Consider the following 23301-nt stretch of genomic DNA (forward strand, 5'->3'; position numbering starts at 1 on the left):
CTGAGATCTGTTCTAGGAACCTGGTCTCCTGTCCATCCACTAAGATCTGTTCTAGGAACCTGGTCTCCTGTCCATCCACTAAGATCTGTTCTAGGAACATGGTCTCCTGTCCCTCCACTGAGATCTGTTATAGGAACCTGGTCTCCTGTCCATCCACTGAGATCTGTTCTAGGAACATGGTCTCCTGTCCCTCCACTGAGATCTGTTATAGGAACCTGGTCTCCTGTCCATCCACTGAGATCTGTTCTAGGAACCTGGTCTCCTGTCCCTCCACTGAGATCTGTTCTAGGAACATGGTCTCCTGTCCCTCCACTGAGATCTGTTATAGGAACCTGGTCTCCTGTCCCTCCACTGAGATCTGTTATAGGAACATGTTCTCCTGTCCCTCCACTGAGATCTGTTATAGGAACATGTTCTCCTGTCCCTCCACTGAGATCTGTTATAGGAACATGGTCTCCTGTCCCTCCACTGAGATCTGTTCTAGGAACATGGTCTCCTGTCCCTCCACTGAGATCTGTTATAGGAACATGTTCTCCTGTCCCTCCACTGAGATCTGTTATAGGGACATGGTCTCCTGTCCCTCCACTGAGATCTGTTATAGGAACATGTTCTCCTGTCCCTCCACTGAGATCTGTTCTAGGAACATGGTCTCCTGTCCCTCCCCTGAGATCTGTTATAGGAACATGGTCTCCTGTCCCTCCACTGAGATCTGTTCTAGGAACATGGTCTCCTGTCCCTCCACTGAGATCTGTTCTAGGAACATGTTCTCCTGTCCCTCCCCTGAGATCTGTTATAGGAACATGTTCTCCTGTCCATCCACTGAGATCTGTTATAGGAACCTGGTCTCCTGTCCCTCCCCTGAGATCTGTTATAGGAACATGGTCTCCTGTCCCTCCACTGAGATCTGTTATAGGAACATGGTCTCCTGTCCCTCCCCTGAGATCTGTTATAGGAACATGGTCTCCTGTCCCTCCACTGAGATCTGTTCTAGGAACATGGTCTCCTGTCCCTCCACTGAGATCTGTTCTAGGAACCTGGTCTCCTGTCCCTTCACTGAGATCTGTTATAGGAAAATGGTCTCCTGTCCCTCCACTGAGATCTGTTCTAGGAACATGGTCTCCTGTCCCTCCACTGAGATCTGTTCTAGGAACATGGTCTCCTATCCCTCCACTGAGATCTGTTATAGGAACATGGTCTCCTGTCCCTCCACTGAGATCTGTTCTAGGAACATGTTCTCCTGTCCCTCCACTGAGATCTGTTCTAGGAACATGTTCTCCTGTCCATCCACTGAGATCTGTTCTAGGAACATGGTCTCCTGTCCCTCCACTGAGATCTGTTCTAGGAACATGGTCTCCTGTCCCTCCCCTGAGATCTGTTATAGGAACCTGGTCTCCTGTCCCTCCACTGAGATCTGTTCTAGGAACATGGTCTCCTGTCCCTCCACTGAGATCTGTTCTAGGAACATGTTCTCCTGTCCCTCCACTGAGATCTGTTCTAGGAACATGGTCTCCTGTCCCTCCACTGAGATCTGTTCTAGGAACATGTTCTCCTGTCCCTCCACTGAGATCTGTTATAGGAACATGGTCTCCTGTCCCTCCACTGAGATCTATTATAGGAACATGGTCTCCTGTCCCTCTACTGAGATCTGTTATAGGAACATGGTCTCCTGTCCCTCCCCTGAGATCTGTTATAGGAACATGTTCTCCTGTCCCTCCACTGAGATCTGTTCTAGGAACATGGTCTCCTGTCCATCCACTGAGATCTGTTATAGGAACATGGTCTCCTGTCCCTCCCCTGAGATCTGTTATAGGAACATGGTCTCCTGTCCCTCCCCTGAGATCTGTTATAGGAACATGGTCTCCTATCCCTCCACTGAGATTTGTTATAGGAACATGGTCTCCTGTCCATCCACTGAGATCTGTTATAGGAACATGGTCTCCTGTCCCTCCCCTGAGATCTGTTATAGGAACATGGTCTCCTATCCCTCCACTGAGATCTGTTATAGGGACATGGTCTCCTGTCCCTCCACTGAGATCTGTTATAGGAACATGGTCTCCTGTCCCTCCCCTGAGATCTGTTATAGGAACATGGTCTCCTGTCCCTCCCCTGAGATTTGTTATAGGAACATGTTCTCCTGTCCCTCCACTGAGATCTGTTATAGGAACATGGTCTCCTGTCCCTCCACTGAGATCTGTTATAGGAACATGGTCTCCTGTCCCTCCCCTGAGATCTGTTATAGGAACATGGTCTCCTGTCCCTCCACTGAGATCTGTTCTAGGAACATGGTCTCCTGTCCCTTCACTGAGATCTGTTATAGGAACATGGTCTCCTGTCCCTCCACTGAGATCTGTTATAGGAACCTGGTCTCCTGTCCATCCACTGAGATCTGTTCTAGGAACATGTTCTTCTGTCCCTCCACTGAGATCTGTTATAGGAACATGGTCTCCTGTCCCTCCCCTGAGATCTGTTATAGGAACATGGTCTCCTGTCCCTCCACTGAGATCTGTTCTAGGAACATGGTCTCCTGTCCCTTCACTGAGATCTGTTATAGGAACATGGTCTCCTGTCCCTCCACTGAGATCTGTTATAGGAACCTGGTCTCCTGTCCATCCACTGAGATCTGTTCTAGGAACATGGTCTCCTGTCCATCCACTGAGATCTGTTATAGGAACATGGTCTCCTGTCCCTCCACTGAGATCTGTTATAGGAACATGGTCTCCTGTCCCTCCACTGAGATCTGTTCTAGGAACATGTTCTCCTGTCCATCCACTGAGATCTGTTCTAGGAACATGTTCTCCTGTCCATCCACTGAGATCTGTTCTAGGAACATGGTCTCCTGTCCATCCACTGAGATCTGTTATAGGAACATGTTCTCCTGTCCCTCCACTGAGATCTGTTATAGGAACATGGTCTCCTGTCCCTCCTCTGAGATCTGTTCTAGGAACATGGTCTCCTGTCCCTCCACTGAGATCTGTTCTAGGAACATGGTCTCCTGTCCCTCCACTGAGATCTGTTATAGGAACCTGGTCTCCTGTCCCTCCACTGAGATCTGTTCTAGGAACCTGGTCTCCTGTCCCTCCACTGAGATCTGTTATAGGAACATGGTCTCCTGTCCCTCCACTGAGATCTGTTCTAGGAACATGTTCTCCTGTCCATCCACTGAGATCTGTTATAGGAACATGTTCTCCTGTCCCTCCACTGAGATCTGTTCTAGGAACATGTTCTCCTGTCCCTCCACTGAGATCTGTTATAGGAACATGGTCTCCTGGCCCTTCACTGAGATCTGTTATAGGAACATGGTCTCCTGTCCCTCCACTGAGATCTGTTATAGGAACCTGGTCTCCTGTCCATCCACTGAGATCTGTTATAGGAACATGGTCTCCTGTCCCTCCACTGAGATCTGTTCTAGGAACATGTTCTCCTGTCCCTCCACTGAGATCTGTTCTAGGAACATGTTCTCCTGTCCCTCCACTGAGATCTGTTATAGGAACATGGTCTCCTGTCCCTCCACTGAGATCTGTTCTAGGAACATGTTCTCCTGTCCATCCACTGAGATCTGTTATAGGAACATGGTCTCCTGTCCCTCCACTGAGATCTGTTCTAGGAACATGGTCTCCTCTCCCTCCACTGAGATCTGTTCTAGGAACATGGTCTCCTGTCCCTCCACTGAGATCTGTTCTAGGAACATGGTCTCCTGTCCCTCCACTGAGATCTGTTCTAGGAACATGTTCTCCTGTCCCTCCACTGAGATCTGTTCTAGGAACATGGTCTCCTGTCCCTCCACTGAGATCTGTTATAGGAACATGTTCTCCTGTCCCTCCACTGAGATCTGTTATAGGAACATGGTCTCCTGTCCCTCCACTGAGATTAGGAACATGGTCTCCTGTCCATCCACTGAGATCTGTTATAGGAACATGTTCTCCTGTCCCTCCACTGAGATCTGTTCTAGGAACCTGGTCTCCTGTCCCTCCACTGAGATCTGTTCTAGGAACATGTTCTCCTGTCCCTCCACTGAGATCTGTTCTAGGAACCTGGTCTCCTGTCCCTCCACTGAGATCTGTTCTAGGAACATGGTCTCCTGGCCCTTCACTGAGATCTGTTATAGGAAAATGGTCTCCTGTCCCTCCACTGAGATCTGTTCTAGGAACATGTTCTCCTGTCCCTCCACTGAGATCTGTTCTAGGAACCTGGTCTCCTGTCCCTCCACTGAGATCTGTTCTAGGAACATGGTCTCCTGGCCCTTCACTGAGATCTGTTATAGGAAAATGGTCTCCTGTCCCTCCACTGAGATCTGTTCTAGGAACATGGTCTCCTGTCCATCCACTGAGATCTGTTATAGGAACATGGTCTCCTGTCCCTCCACTGAGATCTGTTATAGGAACCTGGTCTCCTGTCCCTCCACTGAGATCTGTTATAGGAACATGGTCTCCTGTCCCTCCACTGAGATCTGTTATAGGAAAATGGTCTCCTGTCCCTCCACTGAGATCTGTTCTAGGAACCTGGTCTCCTGTCCCTCCACTGAGATCTGTTATAGGAAAATGGTCTCCTGTCCCTCCACTGAGATCTGTTATAGGAACATGGTCTCCTGTCCCTCCACTGAGATCTGTTATAGGAACATGGTCTCCTGTCCCTCCACTGAGATCTGTTATAGGAAAATGGTCTCCTGTCCCTCCACTGAGATCTGTTCTAGGAACCTGGTCTCCTGTCCCTCCACTGAGATCTGTTATAGGAAAATGGTCTCCTGTCCCTCCACTGAGATCTGTTATAGGAACATGGTCTCCTGTCCCTCCACTGAGATCTGTTATAGGAACATGGTCTCCTGTCCCTCCACTGAGATCTGTTCTAGGAACCTGGTCTCCTGTCCCTCCACTGAGATCTGTTATAGGGACATGTTCTCCTGTCCATCCACTGAGATCTGTTATAGGAACATGTTCTCCTGTCCCTCCACTGAGATCTGTTCTAGGAACATGTTCTCCTGTCCCTCCACTGAGATCCGTTATAGGAACATGGTCTCCTGGCCCTTCACTGAGATCTGTTATAGGAACATGTTCTCCTGTCCCTCCACTGAGATCTGTTCTAGGGACATGGTCTCCTGTCCATCCACTGAGATCTGTTATAGGAACATGTTCTCCTGTCCCTCCACTGAGATCTGTTATAGGAACATGTTCTCCTGTCCCTCCACTGAGATCTGTTATAGGAACATGGTCTCCTGTCCCTCCACTGAGATCTGTTCTAGGAACATGTTCTCCTGTCCATCCACTGAGATCTTTTATAGGAACATGGTCTCCTGTCCCTCCACTGAGATCTGTTCTAGGAACATGGTCTCCTGTCCCTCCACTGAGATCTGTTCTAGGAACATGGTCTCCTGTCCCTCCACTGAGATCTGTTATAGGAACATGTTCTCCTGTCCCTCCACTGAGATCTGTTATAGGAACATGGTCTCCTGTCCATCCACTGAGATCTGTTATAGGAACATGTTCTCCTGTCCCTCCACTGAGATCTGTTCTAGGAACATGTTCTCCTGTCCATCCACTGAGATCTGTTCTAGGAACCTGGTCTCCTGTCCCTCCACTGAGATCTGTTATAGGAACATGGTCTCCTGTCCCTCCACTGAGATCTGTTATAGGAACATGTTCTCCTGTCCCTCCACTGAGATCTGTTATAGGAACATGGTCTCCTGTCCATCCACTGAGATCTGTTATAGGAACATGGTCTCCTGTCCCTCCACTGAGATCTGTTATAGGAACCTGGTCTCCTGTCCATCCACTGAGATCTGTTATAGGAACATGTTCTCCTGTCCCTCCACTGAGATCTGTTCTAGGAACAAGTTCTCCTGTCCCTCCACTGAGATCTGTTATAGGAACATGGTCTCCTGTCCCTCCACTGAGATCTGTTCTAGGAACCTGGTCTCCTGTCCCTCCACTGAGATCTGTTCTAGGAACATGGTCTCCTGGCCCTTCACTGAGATCTGTTATAGGAAAATGGTCTCCTGTCCCTCCACTGAGATCTGTTATAGGAACATGTTCTCCTGTCCCTCCACTGAGATCTGTTCTAGGAACCTGGTCTCCTGTCCATCCACTGAGATCTGTTATAGGAACATGGTCTCCTGTCCCTCCACTGAGATCTGTTATAGGAACATGGTCTCCTGTCCCTCCACTGAGATCTGTTATAGGAACATGGTCTCCTGTCCCTCCACTGAGATCTGTTCTAGGAACATGGTCTCCTGTCCCTCCACTGAGATCTGTTATAGGAACATGGTCTCCTGTCCCTCCACTGAGATCTGTTATAGGAACATGGTCTCCTGTCCCTCCACTGAGATCTGTTCTAGGAACATGGTCTCCTGTCCCTCCACTGAGATCTGTTCTAGGAACATGGTCTCCTATCCCTCCACTGAGATCTGTTATAGGAACATGTTCTCCTGTCCCTCCACTGAGATCTGTTCTAGGAACATGGTCTCCTATCCCTCCACTGAGATCTGTTATAGGAACATGGTCTCCTGTCCCTCCACTGAGATCTGTTCTAGGAACATGGTCTCCTGTCCATCCACTGAGATCTGTTCTAGGAACATGGTCTCCTGTCCATCCACTGAGATCTGTTCTAGGAACATGGTCTCCTGTCCCTCCACTGAGATCTGTTCTAGGAACATGTTCTCCTGTCCCTCCACTGAGATCTGTTCTAGGAACATGGTCTCCTGTCCCTCCACTGAGATCTGTTATAGGAACATGGTCTCCTGTCCCTTCACTGAGATCTGTTATAGGAACATGTTCTCCTGTCCCTCCACTGAGATCTGTTATAGGAACATGGTCTCCTGTCCCTCCACTGAGATCTGTTCTAGGAACATGGTCTCCTGTCCCTCCACTGAGATCTGTTATAGGAACATGGTCTCCTGTCCCTCCACTGAGATCTGTTCTAGGAACCTGGTCTCCTGTCCATCCACTGAGATCTGTTATAGGAACATGTTCTCCTGTCCCTCCACTGAGATCTGTTATAGGAACCTGGTCTCCTGTCCCTCCACTGAGATCTGTTATAGGAACCTGGTCTCCTGTCCCTCCACTGAGATCTGTTATAGGAACATGGTCTCCTGTCCCTCCACTGAGATCTGTTATAGGAACATGGTCTCCTGTCCCTCCACTGAGATCTGTTCTAGGAACCTGGTCTCCTGTCCCTCCACTGAGATCTGTTCTAGGAACCTGGTCTCCTGTCCCTCCACTGAGATCTGTTCTAGGAACATGGTCTCCTGTCCCTTCACTGAGATCTGTTCTAGGAACATGTTCTCCTGTCCCTCCACTGAGATCTGTTCTAGGAACATGGTCTCCTATCCCTCCACTGAGATCTGTTATAGGAACATGTTCTCCTGTCCCTCCACTGAGATCTGTTATAGGAACATGGTCTCCTGTCCCTCCACTGAGATCTGTTCTAGGAACATGTTCTCCTGTCCCTCCACTGAGATCTGTTCTAGGAACATGGTCTCCTGTCCCTCCACTGAGATCTGTTATAGGAACATGGTCTCCTGTCCCTTCACTGAGATCTGTTATAGGAACATGTTCTCCTGTCCCTCCACTGAGATCTGTTCTAGGAACATGGTCTCCTGTCCCTCCACTGAGATCTGTTATAGGAACATGGTCTCCTGTCCCTCCACTGAGATCTGTTCTAGGAACCTGGTCTCCTGTCCATCCACTGAGATCTGTTATAGGAACATGTTCTCCTGTCCCTCCACTGAGATCTGTTCTAGGAACATGGTCTCCTGTCCCTCCACTGAGATCTGTTCTAGGAACATGGTCTCCTGTCCCTCCACTGAGATCTGTTCTAGGAACCTGGTCTCCTGGCCCTTCACTGAGATCTGTTATAGGAAAATGGTCTCCTGTCCCTCCACTGAGATCTGTTCTAGGAACATGTTCTCCTGTCCCTCCACTGAGATCTGTTATAGGAACATGTTCTCCTGTCCCTCCACTGAGATCTGTTCTAGGAACATGTTCTCCTGTCCCTCCACTGAGATCTGTTCTAGGAACATGGTCTCCTGTCCCTCCACTGAGATCTGTTCTAGGAACATGTTCTCCTGTCCATCCACTGAGATCTGTTCTAGGAACATGTTCTCCTGTCCCTCCACTGAGATCTGTTCTAGGAACATGGTCTCCTGTCCATCCACTGAGATCTGTTCTAGGAACATGTTCTCCTGTCCCTCCACTGAGATCTGTTATAGGAACATGGTCTCCTGTCCCTCCACTGAGATCTGTTATAGGAACATGGTCTCCTGTCCCTCCACTGAGATCTGTTCTAGGAACATGTTCTCCTGTCCCTCCACTGAGATCTGTTCTAGGAACATGTTCTCCTGTCCCTCCCCTGAGATTTGTTATAGGAACCTGGTCTCCTGTCCCTCCACTGAGATCTGTTCTAGGAACATGGTCTCCTGTCCCTCCACTGAGATCTGTTCTAGGAACATGGTCTCCTGTCCCTTCACTCCATGTTTGATCACCTCTGATTTGAGAACGCTGTATTTTTTCTTATATGAAGCAGTTTAGGATTATTGTGTGCGGTGTCAGCTTTCCTTTTTTTTTTTTTTTTCATGGTTTAACTAGATGGACCTGACTATCTATAACTATGATGATTATGATCCTATGAAATGCAGTTCCCTGATTATTCACTTGATTTTAAATGACACAATTGGTCCCTTTCTGATTCGTTCCTCTGCTTTGTTATGACAGAAGCGGCACTGCACTGGGTTGGGTTCTCAAGAGGAGTGTGTGCGACATTCTGGTCCTGAGCATGCTGCTGGTCAGGTGAGTCATTCATGATGGTCACGTGTAGAGCTTCTCTATGTTCTCCATGTTCATTTCCGAGGAATTACACTTTATTGTCTCTTACAGGACTGTCGGCACTGTTGTCTGGACGCCGGCTACATTGTAAGTATTCTGATTTTTAGCATAAATCCTGCAGCTATCCCTCTCTATTACACATCATTCAGATGATCCTCCCATAAAATGTTTGCGCCTTCATGATCCACTCATAAAGTGTGTTTGTCGGGGTGATCCACTCATAAAGTGTGTTTGTCGGGGTGATCCACTCATAAAGTGTGTTTGTCGGGGTGATCCACTCATAAAGTGTGTTTGTCGGGGTGATCCACTCATAAAGTGTGTTTGTCGGGGTGATCCCCTCATAAAGTGTGTTTGTCGGGGTGATCCACTCATAGAGTGTGTTTGTCGGGGTGATCCACTCATAAAGTGTGTTTGTCGGGGTGATCCACTCATAAAGTGTGTTTGTCGGGGTGATCCACTCATAGAGTGTGTTTGTCGGGGTGATCCACTCATAAAGTGTGTTTGTCGGGGTGATCCACTCATAAAGTGTGTTTGCCGGGGTGATTCACTCATAAAGTGTGTTTGTCGGGGTGATCCCCTCATAGAGTGTGTTTGTCGGGGTGATCCACTCATAAAGTGTGTTTGTCGGGGTGATCCACTCATAGAGTGTGTTTGTCGGGGTGATTCACTCATAGTGTGTTTGTCGGGGTGATCCACTCATAGAGTGTGTTTGTCGGGGTGATCCACTCATAAAGTGTGTTTGTCGGGTGATCCACTCATAAAGTGTGTTTGTCCGGGTGATTCACTCATAGAGTGTGTTTGTCAGGGTGATCCACTCATAGAGTGTCTTTGTCGGGGTGATCCACTCATAAAGTGTGTTTGTCGGGGTGATCCACTCATAAAGTGTGTTTGTCGGGGTGATCCACTCATAAAGTGTGTTTGTCGGGGTGATCCACTCATAAAGTGTGTTTGTCGGGGTGATTCACTCTTAAAGTGTGTTTGTCGGGGTGATTCACTCATAAAGTGTGTTTGTCGGGTGATCCACTCATAGAGTGTCTTTGTCGGGGTGATCCACTCATAAAGTGTGTTTGTCGGGGTGATCCACTCATAGAGTGTGTTTGTCGGGGTGATCCACTCATAGAGTGTCTTTGTCGGGGTGATCCACTCATAAAGTGTGTTTGTCGGGGTGATCCACTCATAGAGTATGTTTGTCGGGGTGATCCACTCATAAAGTGTGTTTGTCGGGGTGATCCACTCATAGAGTGTGTTTGTCGGGGTGATCAACTTATAAAGTGTGTTTGTCGGGGTGATTCACTCATAGTGTGTTTGTCGGGGAGATCCACTCATAGAGTATGTTTGTCGGGGTGATCCACTCATAAAGTGTGTTTGTCGGGGTGATCCACTCATAAAGTGTGTTTGCCGGGGTGATTCACTCATAGAGTGTGTTTGTCGGGGTGATCCACTCATAGAGTATGTTTGTCGGGGTGATCCACTCATAGAGTATGTTTGTCGGGGTGATCCACTCATAGAGTGTGTTTGTCGGGGTGATCCACTCATAGAGTATGTTTGTCGGGGTGATCCACTCATAGAGTGTGTTTGTCGGGGTGATCCACTCATAGAGTGTGTTTGTCGGGGTGATCCACTCATAGAGTATGTTTGTCGGGGTGATCCACTCATAGAGTGTGTTTGTCGGGGTGATCCACTCATAGAGTGTGTGCTGATGGGTTCAGTTGCAGTGTGTGTTCTTCCTCTCACCTCAGTTGTGTGTCTCATATCTTCTTCTCCTGTGATTATTTGCAGTGTGATGCGGAAAGTAGCTGTGATGAGCAGGTAGGTGGTCGATGTGAGGTGATGGTCGCCTCATGTATTGGACTGACGGTCGTCTCTCTTGGGTTGACGTTTTCTGTTTCTGTTCCTCTAGGGTCCGAGTGATGACTTGGCAGTGTCCTTCACCATATCTATGACTACATGTACGAGCTCTGATCTTTGGGTCTGGTGTGCCATCGGTGATGCCTTTATTTTTATTTCTTGGGTTTGGTTCTGGGATCCATATTGGGGGGTGGTTCATGAATTGTCATTTTGTGTCTGAGAACCTCCATGTTGTTTTGGATGGTGTGTAGAAGGATGAAGGATGATTGGTCATGGTACAGCCTACGTCCTCTCATTCTGATGGGATGTTCTTTGTCCACAGCCTCTCCGCAGGTGTCAGGAGGCCGCCCCAAGCTCACCGTCCTTTCCCAGATTTCTGGCCTGGGAAGAAGTTGTGAAAAGAGCCAAGAACCCGAGATTGAAATTATCCCGCCTCCTCGGTGCCCATCACCCATTCCTCCACCACCCAGTCCACCCAGAGCTTCCCCCAAAGTAGAGCCAGTACCTGCTGAGACTCCTCCCACAACAAACGTGGAGCCCAGAGCTAGCAGGTGAGTGTTGGACCGAGGCTGAAGATACGGTGCAGGTCACATGATGTCACCTCTACATAATCCTCTTCTCTCAGTTCCCACAGGAGCAGCGTCCCGAAATCTGTGCCGACACCGGTGTCCAGGAGAACTCCCACCCCTTCCATCTCTCTACCTGTTCATACGGCTCCACCCACTCTTCCTTCCATGATGCGTCCTCCCTCCCACAATCACATGAACCTGTATACACCTTCCCAGGGTCTTCCACCCCCTCCCCCACTTCTGCAAGCCCCTGGCCACCCCCCTTCGACTGTGCTAGCCGGTAAGTAGTAGATTTGTGTGTGGGTTGTACATGGGGGGAGGGGGGGCTGAACTAATGCTAGACTGCGAAGCTTACAATTTGGTGTGAGGATGTTCCAGGCACGGGGTATAAAGATGGTGGGATGCGGAGGTTCTCTATGGAATTTTCCCGGGGTTGGGGAATTTCGGACAATACTGGAATATACGATTGTCCCTGATCTGTCTCTTCTTTTACAGAACATAATCTTATTGGACAAGAAATGAGTTCCCGGTTCCTGGCGGCTCCAGGGGGCACAGCTGAGCTTGGTGCTGCAGTCAGACCCATGTACCAGTTCCACCAGCACAACCATCAGCATACGCACCAGCACACGCACCAGCACTTCACACCCTACCCCCACAACGTGAGTCTAACGCATCACCTCTGCCATCACCCAACTGCTTGTGGCCTCTCCCTGTTCCCAAATACTTTACCTGTTCAGGTACCCCCGGGGTCTGACCCCTCCCTGCTTCTTCATTACCTCCTATGGACACTCCCACATTCTTTACATCTCCATTCACACTCTGCCCATCTGCCCCGTACACCTTGTCTCTGCACCCCACACCTCCCCCTTACACCTTGTCTCTGCACCCCACACCTCCCCCTTACACCTTGTCTCTGCACCCCACACCTCCCCCTTACACCTTGTCTCTGCATCCCACATCTCCCCCTTACACCTTGTCTCTGCATCCCACACCTCCCCCGTACACCTTGTCTCTGCACCCCACACCTCCCCCTTACACCTTGTCTCTGCACCCCACACCTCCCCTGTACACCTTGTCTCTGCACCCCACACCTCCCCCGTACACCTTGTCTCTGCACCCCACACCTCCCCCTTACACCTTGTCTCTGCACCCCACGCCACCCCCTTACACCTTGTCTCTGCACCCCACGCCGCCCCCTTACACCTTGTCTCTGCACCCCCCATCTCCCCCGTACACCTTGTCTCTGCACCCCACACCTCCCCCGTACACCTTGTCTCTGCACCCCACACCTCCCAAAATACACCTTGTCTCTGCACCCCACACCTCCCAAAATACACCTTGTCTCTGCACCCCACACCTTCCCCGTACACCTTGTCTCTGCACCCCACACCTCCCCCGTACACCTTGTCTCTGCACCCCACACCTCCCCCGTACACCTTGTCTCTGCACCCCACACCTCCCCCGTACACCTTGCCTCTGCACCCCACACCTCCCCCTTACACCTTGTCTCTGCACCCCACGCCGCCCCCTTACACCTTGTCTCTGCACCCCACGCCGCCCCCTTACACCTTGTCTCTGCACCCCACGCCGCCCCCTTACACCTTGTCTCTGCACCCCACGCCGCCCCCTTACACCTTGTCTCTGCACCCCACGCCGCCCCCTTACACCTTGTCTCTGCACCCCACGCCGCCCCCTTACACCTTGTCTCTGCACCCACCATCTCCCCCGTACACCTTGTCTCTGCACCCCACACCTCCCCCGTACACCTTGTCTCTGCACCCCACACCTCCCCCGTACACCTTGTCTCTGCACCCCACACCTCCCAAAATACACCTTGTCTCTGCACCCCACACCTTCCCCGTACACCTTGTCTCTGCACCCCACACCTCCCCCGTACACCTTGTCCTTTCACCCCACACCTCCCCCTTAAACCTTGTCTCTGCACCCCACACCTCCCCCGTACACCTTGTCTCTGTATCCCACACCTCCCCCGTACACCTTGTCTCTGCACCCCACACCTCCCCCATACACCTTGTCTCTGCACCCCACACCTCCCCCGTACACCTTGTCTCTGCACCCCACACCTCCCCCGTACATCTTGTCTCTGCACCCCACACCTCCCCCGTACATCTTGTCTCTGCACCCCACACCTCCCTGTACACCTTGTCTCTGCACCCCACACCTCCCCCTTACACCTTGTTTCTGCACCCCACACCTCCCTGTACACCTTGTCTCTGCACCCCACACCTCCCCCTTACACCTTGTTTCTGCACCCCACACCTCCCTGTACACCTTGTCTCTGCACCCCCCACCTCCCCCGTACACTTTGTCACTTCACCAGCCCTCCTGTACACCTTGTCTCTGCAACCCCACTCTCTCCCTCTACGCTCCTCGGTCTCCTCTCTTTGCTCCACTACACTTCTCCATCTCCTCTATCTCCTCTCTACGTTCCTCCTGTCTCCTCTCTATGCTCCTCCGTCCCCTCAGTCTCCTCTCTACGCTCCTCCGTCCCCTCGGTCTCCCCTCTACGCTCCTCCGTCCCCTCGGTCTCCTCTCTACGCTCCTCCGTCCCCTCGGTCTCCCCTCTACGCTCCTCCGTACCCTCGGTCTCCCCTCTACGCTCCTCCGTCCCCTCGGTCTCCCCTCTACGCTCCTCCGTCCCCTCGGTCTCCCCTCTACGCTCCTCCGTCCCCTCGGTCTCCCCTCTACGCTCCTCCGTCCCCTCGGTCTCCCCTCTACGCTCCTCCGTCCCCTCGGTCTTCCCTCTATGCTCCTCCGTCCCCTCGGTCTTCCCTCTACGCTCCTCCGTCCCCTCGGTCTTCCCTCTACGCTCCTCCGTCCCCTCGGTCTCCCCTCTACTCTCCTCCGTCCCCTCCGTCTCCCCTCTACGCTCCTCCGTCCCCTCCGTCTCCCCTCTACGCTCCTCCGTCCCCTCCGTCTCCCCTCTACGCTCCTCCGTCCCCTCCGTCTCCCCTCTACGCTCCTCCGTCCCCTCCGTCTCCCCTCTACGCTCCTCCGTCCCCTCCGTCTCCCCTCTACGCTCCTCCGTCCCCTCCGTCTCCCCTCTACGCTCCTCCGTCTCCCCTCTACGCTCCTCCGTCTCCTCTCTACGCTCCTCCGTCTCCCCTCTACGCTCCTCCGTCTCCCCTCTACGCTCCTCGGTCTCCTCGGTCTCCCCTCTACGCTCCTCTACACTCCTCCATTTCCTCTGTCTCCTCTCTACGCTCCTCCTGTCTCCTCTACGCTCTCCTCCCGTCTCCTTTCTGCTCTCCTCCCGTCTCCTTTCTTCTCTCCTCCCGTCTCCTCTCTGCTCTCCTCCCGTCTCCTCTCTGCTCTCCTCCCGTCTCCTCTCTGCTCTCCTCCCGTCTCCTCTCTGCTCTCCTCCCGTCTCTTCTCTGCTCTCCTCCCGTCTCTTCTCTGCTCTCCTCCCGTCTCTTCTCTGCTCTCCTCCCGTCTCTTCTCTGCTCTCCTCCCGTCTCTTCTCTGCTCTCCTCCCGTCTCCTCTCTGCTCTCCTCCCGTCTCCTCTCTGCTCTCCTCCCGTCTCCTCTCTGCTCTCCTCCCGTCTCCTCTCTGCTCTCCTCCCGTCTCCTCTCTGCTCTCCTCCCGTCTCTTCTCTGCTCTCCTCCCGTCTCTTCTCTGCTCTCCTCCCGTCTTCTCTCTGCTCTCCTCCCGTCTCCTCTCTGCTCTCCTCCCGTCTCCTCTATACACCTTGATGGTGCAATCTTCCATGCTGTCTGATCCTTCCTCCTGGTGTGTCCCGTCTGGGTGGCTGTACACCTCTTGGCTGTCCCCGGTGTACTGTGCAGTATATATGTATATAACATGCATGTCTCCCATGTGGCCTCTTCTTTCAGCTGATCTCCCTAACCTCCTCTCTTTCCCTCTTTTTGCAGTTTGAGAAATATCCGGGTAAAATAGAAAGTCTGTACAGGCAGAATCCGAGTACTGTAAGCAGCTTCTCTCTCTATTCCTTCCATGTCTCTTCATCCCATGTCCTGTATCATCTGCTGGGGGGTGCACACTGCTTAGGCCATGACCCCTCATTTGCCCCCCCAGTCCATACCTGAAAGTCCCAGATTTGGTTGTGTCCTCTACTAATTAGACTTTCTTTTTTCTTCCCACAGTTTTTCCCTCCATTCTCTCCTGTTATTACTGCACTGCCCCCTGTACTACCTCCCAGTGTCTCCTTTGGATCTCTACAGGGGGCTTTTCAGCCTAAGGTGAGTGGCGTTGAGCGGGCGTCTCAGACTCGTCTTTCCCTTCTCGCCCTGTTTTCTGATCTGTATTTTCTGTTTGCAGAGCACAAGTTCTGAGCTGGCCTCACAATGCTCTGTGCCTCCAACCATTACCCACAAGGCTCCTCAGGTGAGTTTTCCGGGCGTCATTGTGGCCATTACCGAAATATCCTCTACTGTATATGTGCACAGCTACGAATACACCGATTTCACCTCAGATTTCTATACCTCAAGGAGCTGGAAGATTGGTGGTCAGACTTCATTGATGATTGGTGGTCAGACTCCATTTATGATAGGAAGGGTTTGGTGGTCAGACAACATTGATGATTGGAAGGGTTTGGTGGTCAGACAACATTGATGATAGGAAGGGTTTGGTGGTCAGACTCCATTGATGATTGGAAGGAATTGGTGGTCAGACTCCATTGATGATTGGAATGGATTGGCGGTCAGACTCCATTGATGATTGGGATGGATTGGTGGTCAGACTCCATTGATGATTGGAATGGATTGGTGGTCAGACTCCATTGATGATTGGGAGGGTTTGGTGGTCAGACTCTGTTGATGATTGCTGGTCAGACTCCATTGATTGCTGGTCAGACTCCATTGATTGCTGGTCAGACTCCATTGATTGCTGGTCAGACTCCATTGATTGCTGGTCAGACTCCATTGATTGCTGGTCAGACTCCATTGATTGCTGGTCAGACTCCATTGATTGCTGGTCAGACTCCATTGATTGCTGGTCAGACTCCATTGATGATTGCTGGTCAGACTCCATTGATGATTGCTGGTCAGACTCCATTGATTGCTGGTCAGACTCCATTGATGATTGCTGGTCAGACTCCATTGATGATTGCTGGTCAGACTCTGTTGATGATTGCTGGTCAGGCTCTGTTGATGATTGCTGGTCAGACTCTGTTTATGATTGCTGGTCAGACTCTGTTTATGATTGCTGGTCAGACTCTGTTTATGATTGCTGGTCAGACTCTGTTGATGATTGCTGGTCAGACTCTGTTGATGATTGCTGGTCAGACTCCATTGATGATAGGAATAGATTGGTGGACAGACTCCATTGGTGAAAGGAAGGGATTGGTGATCAGACTTCGTTGATGAAAGGAAGGGATTGGTGATCAGACTTCGTTGATGAAAGGAAGGGATTGGTGGACAGACTTCGTTGATGAAAGGAAGGGATTGGTGGTCAGACTTCGTTGATGAAAGGAAGGGATTGGTGATCAGACTCCATTGATGAAAGGAAGGGATTGGTGGACAGACTTCGTTGATGAAAGGAAGGGATTGGTGGACAGACTTCGTTGATGAAAGGAAGGGATTGGTGGTCAGACTTCGTTGATGAAAGGAAGGGATTGGTGATCAGACTCCATTGATGAAAGGAAGGGATTGGTGGACAGACTTCGTTGATGAAAGGAAGGGATTGGTGATCAGACTTCGTTGATGAAAGGAAGGGATTGGTGATCAGACTCCATTGGTGAAAGGAAGGGATTGGTGATCAGACTTCGTTGATGAAAGGAAGGGATTGGTGATCAGACTTCGTTGATGAAAGGAAGGGATTGGTGATCAGACTCCATTGATGAAAGGAAGGGATTGGTGGACAGACTTCGTTGATGAAAGGAAGGGATTGGTGGACAGACTTCGTTGATGAAAGGAAGGGATTGGTGGTCAGACTTCGTTGATGAAAGGAAGGGATTGGTGATCAGACTCCATTGATGAAAGGAAGGGATTGGTGGTCAGACTTCGTTGATGAAAGGAAGGGATTGGTGATCAGACTCCATTGATGAAAGGAAGGGATTGGTGATCAGACTTCGTTGATGAAAGGAAGGGATTGGTGGTCAGACTTCGTTGGTGAAAGGAAGGGATTGGTGATCACATTTCGTTGATGAAAGGAAGGGATTGGTGGACAGACTTTGTTGATGAAAGGAAGGGATTGGTGGTCAGACTTCGTTGATGAAAGGAAGGGATTGGTGGTCAGACTTCGTTGATGAAAGGAAGGGATTGGTGGTCAGACTTCGTTGATGAAAGGAAGGGATTGGTGATCAGACTCCATTGATGAAAGGAAGGGATTGGTGGACAGACTTCGTTGATGAAAGGAAGGGATTGGTGGTCAGACTTCGTTGATGAAAGGAAGGGATTGGTGATCAGACTCCATTGATGAAAGGAAGGGATTGGTGATCAGACTTCGTTGGTGAAAGGAAGGGATTGGTGGTCAGACTTCGTTGGTGAAAGGAAGGGATTGGTGATCACATTTCGTTGATGAAAGGAAGGGATTGGTGGACAGACTTTGTTGATGAAAGGAAGGGATTGGTGATCAGACTTTGTTGATGAAAGGAAGGGATTGGTGATCAGACTTCATTGATGAAAGGAAGGGATTGGTGGTCAGACTTCGTTGGTGAAAGGAAGGGATTGGTGATCAGACTTCTTTGATGAAAGGAAGGGATTGGTGGACAGACTTTGTTGATGAAAGGAAGGGATTGGTGGACAGACTTTGTTGATGAAAGGAAGGGATTGGTGGTCAGACTTCGTTGATGAAAGGAAGGGATTGGTGGACAGACTTCGTCGATGAAAGGAAGGGATTGGTGGTCAGACTTCGTCGATGAAAGGAAGGGATTGGTGGTCAGACTTCGTCGATGAAAGGAAGGGATTGGTGGTCAGAATTCGTCGATGAAAGGAAGGGATTGGTGGTCAGACTTCGTCGATGAAAGGAAGGGATTGGTGGTCAGACTTCGTCGATGAAAGGAAGGGATTGGTGGTCAGACTTCGTCGATGAAAGGAAGGGATTGGTGGTCAGACTTCGTTGATGAAAGGAAGGGATTGGTGGTCAGACTTCGTCGATGAAAGGAAGGGATTGGTGGTCAGACTTCGTCGATGAAAGGAAGGGATTGGTGGTCAGACTTCGTCGATGATAGGAAGGGATTGGTGGTCAGACTTCGTCGATGAAAGGAAGGGATTGGTGGTCAGACTTCGTCGATGAAAGGAAGGGATTGGTGGTCAGACTTCGTCGATGAAAGGAAGGGATTGGTGGACAGACTTTGTTGATGAAAGGAAGGGATTGGTGGTCAGACTTCGTTGAAGAAAGGAAGGGATTGGTGGACAGACTTCGTCGATGAAAGGAAGGGATTGGTGGTCAGACTTCGTCGATGAAAGGAAGGGATTGGTGGTCAGACTTCGTCGATGAAAGGAAGGGATTGGTGGTCAGACTTCGTCGATGAAAGGAAGGGATTGGTGGTCAGACTTCGTCGATGAAAGGAAGGGATTGGTGGTCAGACTTCGTTGATGATAGGAAGGGATTGGTGGTCAGACTTAGTTGATGAAAGGAAGGGATTGGTGGTCAGACTTCGTTGATGAAAGGAAGGGATTGGTGGTCAGACTTCGTTGATGAAAGGAAGGGATTGGTGGTCAGACTTCGTTGATGAAAGGAAGGGATTGGTGGTCAGACTTCGTTGATGATAGGAAGAGGTTGGTGGGCTTGATGTTAGAACTACACACACTGGTGAAAGGGATGGATTGCTGGTCTGGATTTTATTGATGTTAGAAATAGACAGTATACAGACAGCCAATAATCTGCCAGACTTGTATAGTTCAGGCCCTCTGGGTTCCTGTAAACTCTCATGGCGCCTCTATCTGTTGTAAATACAATTTCTGGAAGAGCTCAGTAAAGGAAAAATAAGCTCCTTGAGGGCAGGGCCTGATGTGAATGTACAATATATATATATAGTGCTGTGTAAATTGATGGTGCTACATAAGTACCTATAATAAATAAGATACTAATCCGGTTCTTTCCGTGTGTTTCCTTTGTAGATAACGGAACAGTTCAAACCTCGGGTAAGTCGAATACTGCATCCCCACCATGTGTATAGGCTGCAGATTGTGTGCAGGCCACAGACCAGGACTCCCAGCTTCATGTCCTTCCTGTCTGTGGGGTCCTTTATAGAATGATAGATATTTTATCATTTATAGATTGTTTTCTATTTTATATATTATTAGTACATGTAAATCTTTTGTATAAATTGATAGTCATTTGTCACAATCATTTTATTTGTTTTTTTTAGTCATTTTTAATAAGTGGTGAATCCTTGTGATTGGTTAGAGACTCCTTGTGATGAGGGGGGTCTCTGCAGACATTGTTGGGGGTCTTACATGTCATTCTTGTTTTCTATCACAGAGGTCCGGGCGCTGGTGTGCAATGCATGTCCGTGTGGCATATATGATTCTACGTCATCAAGAGCGAGTGAAGGTACGGTGTGAGCTCATCCCATCATATTGTCCTCCTCTGTATAGTCGCTTCTGCTAAGCCGATGTCTACACCAGATACACCACATAAGAGAAGAGTACGAGGTCACATTTCTCATGGAAACCAAAATCTGGAAGTGAAAAGCAGACCTCTGAAGGGACCTCCCTGCTCAGAGCAGTAGAGTTTTGCCCCCCCCCCCCCCCGCCCACATGTGCACCTTTGTTAGATGTGGTGAGATGGTCCAGTGCTTGGAGACTCTGGTATTAGGCCATGTATGGTATTGAGCTGAAAATAGCCCCTAGATTAGTCTTGGTGGTCAACTATATGGCACAATCTTGTCTTCAGGAATTGGTTGGTGCCGTTTGTAGAAGGGGTTCCCATGTATGTGTCACACCTACCATCAGTCACAGATGGAGAATATAGGATCTCTTCTTCCACGCACATGAAGTGCCAGTCCAGCGAGGTCTGGGCCTGTGCTGTGGGGGTGTCAGGGTTATGGTGGATGTGGGACAGGGTGACCCCCAGGTAAGTGCTGTGATATCACTGTAAAGGAGTTTCCTTGCTTTACCACAATTATTTATTAACTAGTTGGACTTGAACGCTCAGTGTTGGAGAAATCTCTGGAATGTCAATCTCATCACAAAAGCAAGTTTATTTACCCTTCTAATCGACCATTTCATGATTCCGCGGTGTAATACTGTCCTCATTATCTACAGACTCCGATTTCTCTCCTTGTTCTCTAGCCTCCTCTCTTCTCTAGCCTCCCCTCTTCCTTTTTGTTCCTTGCCTCCTCTTTCCTTGTTCTCTTCTCTGGCCTCCCCTCTTCCTCTTTATTCCTTACCTCCTCTCTCCTTGTTCCTCACCTCTCTCCTTGTTCCTTACCTCCTCTCTCCTTGTTCCTTACCTCCTCTCTCCTTGTTCCTTACCGCCTCTCTCCTTGTTCCTTACCTCCTCTCTCCTTGTTCCTTACCGCCTCTCTCCTTTTTCCTTACCTCCTCTCTCCTTGTTCCTTACCTCCTCTCTCCTTGTTCCTTACCGCCTCTCTCCTTGTTCCTTACCGCCTCTCTCCTTGTTCCTTACCGCCTCTCTCCTTGTTCCTTACCGCCTCTCTCCTTGTTCCTTACCGCCTCTCTCCTTGTTCCTTACCGCCTCTCTCCTTGTTCCTTACCGCCTCTCTCCTTGTTCCTTACCGCCTCTCTCCTTGTTCCTTACCGCCTCTCTCCTTGTTCCTTACCTCCTCTCTCCTTGTTCCTTACCGCCTCTCTCCTTGTTCCTTACCTCCTCTCTCCTTGTTCCTTACCTCCTCTCTCCTTGTTCCTTTCCGCCTCTCTCCTTTGTTCTCTTCTCTGGCCTCCCCTCTTCCTCTTTATTCCTTACTGCCTCTCTCCTTGTTCCTTACCTCCTCTCTCCTTGTTCCTTACCTCCTCTCTCCTTGTTCCTTTCCTCCTCTCTCCTTGTTCCTTACCTCCTCTCTCCTTGTTCCTTACCGCCTCTCTTTGTTCCTTACCGCCTCTCTCCTTGTTCCTTACCGCCTCTCTCCTTGTTCCTTACCTCCTCTCTCCTTGTTCCTTACCGCCTCTCTCCTTGTTCCTTACCGCCTCTCTCCTTGTTCTCTTCTCTGGCCTCCCCTCTTCCTCTTTATTCCTTACTGCCTCTCTCCTTGTTCCTTACCTCCTCTCTCCTTGTTCCTTACCTCCTCTCTCCTTGTTCCTTACCTCCTCTCTCCTTGTTCCTTACCGCCTCTCTCCTTGTTCCTTACCGCCTCTCTCCTTGTTCCTTACCGCCTCTCTCCTTGTTCCTTACCGCCTCTCTCCTTGTTCCTTCCTCTCTCCTTGTTCCTTACCGCCTCTCTCCTTGTTCCTTCCTCTCTCCTTGTTCCTTACCGCCTCTCTCCTTGTTTCTTACCGCCTCTCTCCTTGTTCCTTCCTCTCTCCTTGTTCCTTACCGCCTCTCTCCTTGTTCCTTACCGCCTCTCTCCTTGTTTCTTACCGCCTCTCTCCTTGTTCCTTCCTCTCTCCTTGTTCCTTACCGCCTCTCTCCTTGTTCCTTACCTCCTCTCTCCTTGTTCCTTCCTCTCTCCTTGTTCCTTACCGCCTCTCTCCTTGTTCCTTACCTCCTCTCTCCTTGTTCCTTACCGCCTCTCTCCTTGTTCCTTACCTCCTCTCTCCTTGTTCCTTACCTCCTCTCTCCTTGTTCCTTTCCGCCTCTCTCCTTGTTCTCTTCTCTGGCCTCCCCTCTTCCTCTTTATTCCTTACTGCCTCTCTCCTTGTTCCTTACTGCCTCTCTCCTTGTTCCTTACCTCCTCTCTCCTTGTTCCTTTCCTCCTCTCTCCTTGTTCCTTACCTCCTCTCTCCTTGTTCCTTACCGCCTCTCTTTGTTCCTTACCGCCTCTCTCCTTGTTCCTTACCGCCTCTCTCCTTGTTCCTTACCGCCTCTCTCCTTGTTCCTTACCTCCTCTCTCCTTGTTCCTTACCGCCTCTCTCCTTGTTCCTTACCGCCTCTCTCCTTGTTCTCTTCTCTGGCCTCCCCTCTTCCTCTTTATTCCTTACTGCCTCTCTCCTTGTTCCTTACCTCCTCTCTCCTTGTTCCTTACCTCCTCTCTCCTTGTTCCTTACCTCCTCTCTCCTTGTTCCTTACCTCCTCTCTCCTTGTTCCTTACCGCCTCTCTCCTTGTTCCTTACCGCCTCTCTCCTTGTTCCTTACCGCCTCTCTTTGTTCCTTCCTCTCTCCTTGTTCCTTACCGCCTCTCTCCTTGTTCCTTCCTCTCTCCTTGTTCCTTACCGCCTCTCTCCTTGTTTCTTACCGCCTCTCTCCTTGTTCCTTCCTCTCTCCTTGTTCCTTACCGCCTCTCTCCTTGTTCCTTACCTCCTCTCTCCTTGTTCCTTCCTCTCTCCTTGTTCCTTACCGCCTCTCTCCTTGTTCCTTACCGCCTCTCTCCTTGTTCCTTACCTCCTCTCTCCTTGTTCCTTACCTCCTCTCTCCTTGTTCCTTTCCGCCTCTCTCCTTGTTCTCTTCTCTGGCCTCCCCTCTTCCTCTTTATTCCTTACTGCCTCTCTCCTTGTTCCTTACTGCCTCTCTCCTTGTTCCTTACCTCCTCTCTCCTTGTTCCTTACCTCCTCTCTCCTTGTTCCTTACCGCCTCTCTTTGTTCCTTACCGCCTCTCTCCTTGTTCCTTACCGCCTCTCTCCTTGTTCCTTACCTCCTCTCTCCTTGTTCCTTACCTCCTCTCTCCTTGTTCCTTACCGCCTCTCTCCTTGTTTCTTACCGCCTCTCTCCTTGTTCCTTCCTCTCTCCTTGTTCCTTACCTCCTCTCTCCTTGTTCCTTACCTCCTCTCTCCTTGTTTTCTTCTCTAGCCGCCCCTCTTCCTCCTTGTTCCTTACCTCCTCTCTCCTTGTTCCTTACCTCCTCTCTCCTTGTTCCTTACCTCCTCTCTCCTTGTTCCTTCCTCTCTCCTTGTTCCTTACCGCCTCTCTCCTTGTTCCTTCCTCTCTCCTTGTTCCTTACCGCCTCTCTCCTTGTTTCTTACCGCCTCTCTCCTTGTTCCTTCCTCTCTCCTTGTTCCTTACCGCCTCTCTCCTTGTTCCTTACTTCCTC

At 50.2% G+C, this 23301-nt stretch overlaps 1 protein-coding gene across 5 annotated transcripts in view; it reads left to right on the forward strand.

Annotated features, from left to right (window-relative positions):
• FBRS (fibrosin) overlaps window positions 1-23301 on the forward strand; it is an 89886-nt gene that overhangs the window by 46870 nt on the left and 19715 nt on the right. Inside the window, exons 3-15 of one of the 5 annotated variants that reach the window (XM_082261057.1) lie at window positions 8703-8777; window positions 8865-8900; window positions 10593-10622; window positions 10714-10798; window positions 10984-11212; window positions 11287-11510; window positions 11726-11889; window positions 15125-15178; window positions 15356-15451; window positions 15531-15596; window positions 19274-19297; window positions 19638-19709; window positions 20295-20351. In XM_082261057.1, the coding sequence (XP_082117183.1) occupies window positions 8703-8777; window positions 8865-8900; window positions 10593-10622; window positions 10714-10798; window positions 10984-11212; window positions 11287-11510; window positions 11726-11889; window positions 15125-15178; window positions 15356-15451; window positions 15531-15596; window positions 19274-19297; window positions 19638-19709; window positions 20295-20351 (1212 nt within the window). The remainder of the gene's footprint in view (window positions 1-8702; window positions 8778-8864; window positions 8901-10592; window positions 10623-10713; window positions 10799-10983; window positions 11213-11286; window positions 11511-11725; window positions 11890-15124; window positions 15179-15355; window positions 15452-15530; window positions 15597-19273; window positions 19298-19637; window positions 19710-20294; window positions 20352-23301) is intronic. The other 4 variants (XM_082261058.1, XM_082261060.1, XM_082261059.1 and 1 more) reach the window with 4 other exon arrangements.

The sequence above is a fragment of the Pelophylax lessonae genome (assembly GCF_965119305.1).
Source record: "Pelophylax lessonae genome assembly, chromosome: 6".
Classification (NCBI taxonomy): Eukaryota; Metazoa; Chordata; class Amphibia; order Anura; family Ranidae; genus Pelophylax; species Pelophylax lessonae.